The 5,063-nt window shown below is 35.6% G+C and overlaps 1 protein-coding gene across 1 annotated transcript in view; it reads right to left on the minus strand.

Moving 5' to 3' along the window:
• Nucleotides 1–1,703, minus strand: part of LOC110036391 — a 23,745-nt gene extending 22,042 nt beyond the window's left edge. Inside the window, exon 1 of the mRNA XM_020740826.1 lies at nt 1,629–1,703. Within this exon, the coding sequence (XP_020596485.1) occupies nt 1,629–1,703 (75 nt within the window). The remainder of the gene's footprint in view (nt 1–1,628) is intronic.
• Nucleotides 1,704–5,063: the final 3,360 nt, after the last annotated feature.

The raw sequence follows: 5,063 nt of genomic DNA on the forward strand, positions 1-5,063 counted from the left end.
TATATATATATATATTATATACAAATTTTGTAAACCTTACCTCATCTGCTTGGCTCCCTTAACCCGAAAACACTCGGTTCGACTTAAACTCTCATACGAGAGTAAAACCAGCAAAAACTCCTCTCGTCTTCTCCTTCAAGCACGACAACACTTCGACATGAAATGGATCACGCCCAAGCTTTATGTCGTAACATTTGCTCTCACCCTCAGGTAAATCTCTCTTGCCACATAATCGAATGTGTGAGCTGTTCTTTGATGTCATCTCCTTTAACTTGTTTGAAAACACCTCCTCCCATACAAAGCCAACATGCAGCGTCCTCCTCTTCCTCCACGCAGAGCAGTTCAATAAAGTCCTTATATTCTTTGATCACATTCAGCTTCTCTCTCTCTCTGAAATCTAAGTCTTTCGACATCGAAGAGATGTTTTGTTGCTACCAACATGCGAGGTTCATCCACTGGACCTCTCCTCTTTCTTTTTCTTTTTCTTCCTTCTCTCACTCTCGACCGTTTCAAGATTCCTTCGCTTTGAATGGGACACTTCGCTTTAAAACGAAACTATCGAAGCATTTTGTTTTCGCCCAAAACAATTGCACTGATTGAAACTTCTAATAATAATTAGGTCATTATTACTTATTTATTTATTTTAGTTATTGCAATCTATCCTTATAAAATTTCAAAATCTAAATTTGCAAATCTACCCCAAGTCTCAAATCATTTCTCATTAGAACTCTAGAGCTCATTCATTAAGATGAAAAGTGAATAAAATAAAATAAAGATTTGATACTAAACTAAAGTTCCCTATCAGCTGAAACATGATAACATCAAATCAAAAGCAAGGTAAAATAACAACAACAGCACACATCATCTAATAAAGACAAACTTGAATGATATTCCTATAACATGTGATGAAATATAACACTCACCAATCCCTAGCAGCATCAACATCAACAGTAAGTTCTTTAGGCTCTCTACTAATAAGGGAATAAACTTGAGGTCAAACTGGCTTTCTTGCTTGAACTTGAATAGGAATTGAACTGTGAACTCTATGCTCCCTTGCTCACCTGCATTCCTCTAGGAAGGAGTTCCACTTGGTTTTTGTTCTGATATTTTCTAGCCAATTGGGCAATATCTAGCTATATAATCAAGTTGATGGCGTCACTAGCATGTGTTGGACCTCATCAAACATTCACCCTAATGTTATTTTTCACATTTAGCACACGTGATTACGGTACTACGAGAAGTATCACCACTAAATCTATCAAAAGTGAATTTAGGCTTCCTCACATGGAATTCCTCTGATTAATCCACATACTCTCCTTCATAAATGCTCTTTCTTTTGTCTGTTTTCTTACGTTTCTGAATAACCTAAAAATCAATCTCTACTCATCTAAGTCGATCCACTAACAATGAGCAGTCATCAATCCCCAAAAGCATCAATGGTTGAATGATTGAATACTTTAATCCCAAAAACAATAAGTAACACTTCTTTTTGTAGTAATTGTCGACTATGGAGCATACCTTGAAAGTACAGTGAACATTGTTTCATAGTACATAAACGACTTCACTCCTTGCACCAACTTAATAAGTTTATCATGCATCGATCATTGAGCGGATTGGGCTCAACTTACCATAAGATTGGGTACATCCCCAAGTATATCCTGATATTGCCCATGCCACCACCTTTCTGCTTCTCCACCTAACATAAATGTAGTTATAATACTCTTCTTTCATCAAAGCACACCATGCTATCTAACATCTACTCTATATGTATCAACCAGTTTTTTGCTTCCATTGAATCGTCAATTCCTTTAAAAAAAGGTGAACGCAGATCTTGCAATTGTTCAAGTACTTATTCACAATAATAGTCTCACCCTCACTATACCAAAGTCTGGACTCTTAAATTAGCCGAGTCATGACTGACATCATCTGAATCAAGACATTCTTATTCAAATGTATAATAGATGGTATTTCTTCATTTTTCAATGAACTCCTTTCTTCCATAATCTCAAGTGCATTCATTTGTCCGAATTAATATAATTACTTAGTTAGAGTTAGCTTATTTTTTCAAATTTATAATTATTAATTTTTTTGTAATTATTCTATTGCCTCATTTGTCAAGATTACATTAATTAATCCTAAACATTCTTTGATGCTACTTTAGTCATAACTCGACCTGCGGCTTGGAATTAACCAGATGGGAACAAGCGATCAAACGGTGAATTTTTTTTTTTTTTCATTTTTCATACTAACATTTTAATAATGAGAGCCACTATAAAACAAATTAAAGTAAAACAGTTAAATTACCATATTTATAGTTGTCGATGTCGTTTATAAATATTTCATCTTATATTGCTCATATTTCAATGAAATGATTAAAAGTTGTAATATTAATTGGAAACAACAGTAAGCCAAAAATATCAATAAGAACACCTACTTCTAAACCACAGTATGTATTGAAAATGAAATAATATGTATACTAGTTAAATTTTTAATAAATCAATATAAAAGAAATTAATAATTTATAAATATGATCGATCACGATATTTCATAGCATTTAATTTATTTAACTTTATCAATAACATGACAATATCACTTTATATTTCTACAACCGTCACAAGATCATCGTCTAAAATTATAATATTTAAAGTACTCCTATATCAATATCATTATCATTTTTAATTTACATGCACGAGTACATTAACGTTCTCTGCTAGTACCATAAAGAGATGAATGACATCATAGTTAATCATGCACATACAAACATATAAAATCAATATCATTCATATGATTATCTTATGACATACAATATAATATATGTATTTTTAAAAAAATATATAATAATTACTACTATATGGAGAGAAAACATTCAAATATGAACAATAAAGTAGAGCTTATAATTCAGGATAAACTTACAACTGAACCAATAACTATCAATACAATTGATTAAAAAGAATAAAAAATGTTACCATAAATTTAAAAGTAAGAGTACTCACTTTGCTTTTCGATAATTTTGTTTGCAATCACTTGTGCGACAGAATATCTATAAAAAATTACAAAGTATTATTATTGATAAATTAACTAAATGATGTATGGTTATTTATATTGAAATATTTTAATGTACAATATTTTATCAATTTTGAAATCTCAGATCAGTTGGTCGGGCATCTGCTTGTCAGTTGTAAATCCCCTCTGGTCTGGGGTTTGATTCCCCATGAGTGTAGGGTGTGGTACTCGAATTCTTGGACACATGAGGGATAGTCAGGGCTCGTATAATAGCTTCCGACTTTTAATATATATATATATATATATGGCTTCGTCGACCTCACTCTCTCTCTGCGAGGATTCGCCTATGGCGAACTCTGGTTTTTCTGCTTCACTGCTTCCTCGTCGATCAAGCACTGTTTTGTCTTTCGTCCTCTTCATCTTTGTCTCCAGTTTTCAGTGTCGCATCGCAGCGGCTCTTTCTGTTCGTCGTCCCAAGAATCAGCGGCTCTCACGCGAAGTCGTCGGGCTCAGGGGCGTTGTCTCAGCTGTCTCTCGTAGTCCTTTGGCTTTTAAAGGACGTCTGAGTGCGGGCTTCTGCGGCTCATCGTTGTCCCGAGAAGTCGTCAAGCTCGAGAGCATCTCTTTGCTACCGCTCGCAGTCCTTCCTCTTTGTCTGCCGCTGCGGCGACTGCTCAAATCGTATGCAGATCACAGAGGGGTTTTCCTCTATCCCGCTCTTTGCTCCCTATTCTGGAATCGTAACTTGCTTTCTATTTTATTCATTGTTCTTAATGCAGCACTTCCATCTATTGGAGATGGCTTCGAACAGATCGTATGTTGCTGCCCTTGTGGGTGTCCACGCCTCAGATACTCCTAAATCGTGTTATTTCCCTCCTTCGTTTGAGTGGGTGGAGAACATCAAGAAACCTGGTAGAAAGAATGAGAAGTTTGTCATTTTTTTTACAGAAGTTAAAGGTATTCAACTTGCTTCCTCCTGTCGTCTGAATTTGGTCAGGAAATTTTTGTATCACCATCCCAAAATAGAGCTATCCGTAAGAAATTTGAGCATATGCACCTTGTTGGAGAGTGGAAAATTGGACTTTTAGATGGAAGGCACGTTCTTATTCAATTTAATAATGAAGAGCATAACATGTGATTATTTGCTTGAAAAGTAATCTAGATTGATAACAGAGCAATGAAGATTTTGAAATGGTCTGTGAATTTTGACCCACAAACGGAACCACTAATCATTCTGGTTTGAATTTGTCTCCCTGATCTGAAATTTCATTACTTTGCTCAAAAAGTGTTGTACTCTATTGTCTCAACTTATGGCAAGTCACTCAAAATGGACATTCCTACTTTTAATTTTTCTCATTCATCTGAAGCCAGAGTACCTGGTAAAAGAAACATCACTTCAACCGCTTCTGAGAAAATTTGATTTGGCACACAGCACCATAGATATTAGCAAAAGATAGTGATTGAGCATTTTACTTCGTATTATTTGAACTGTCGTATTTTTGGCCACTCTAATTCTCAATGCCACCATCTACACCCCCACCTCAGACCAAAAATAAAGTGTTCCGCCAGAGGCAGTGAATCCATCTGCTCCTGATCAGCTATAAGTTATTAACACTATTGATCATCAAAAGAATACCCCTGAAAACGTCATTATCCTCGCAGACAATATGTCAACCATTCAATCTCCACACAATATTGTAGCTCCCCTGTTTTTGGAACTTCCTATCGTGGGGGCGAGGGAGATTCTTCAAACCCCATCTACTCTAGAACCTATCACTGATATTATAGGTGACAATACTTCTATTGCTTTACTACCGTCTTATCAGTTTGAGCAAAATGTTAGTGTTACTCAAGCTCATGGGAATCATGATGTACAACAGCCTACACCTGTCTGACCACCTTTAGATCAATCCATTGATTAGATGAAGAATGACAGGCTTACACATCCAAGAGGAAGAAGAAAAATGGAGACCTACTTGATCTTAGGAATTGATGGATGATATTTTGGTTACTTCGGGTAATGGTACGCACTTTACCAATTTGTTAGTCGGCTCCCTTCC

Source organism: Phalaenopsis equestris, unplaced genomic scaffold, assembly GCF_001263595.1.
Source record: "Phalaenopsis equestris unplaced genomic scaffold, ASM126359v1 Scaffold205852, whole genome shotgun sequence".
NCBI lineage: Eukaryota > Viridiplantae > Streptophyta > Magnoliopsida > Asparagales > Orchidaceae > Phalaenopsis > Phalaenopsis equestris.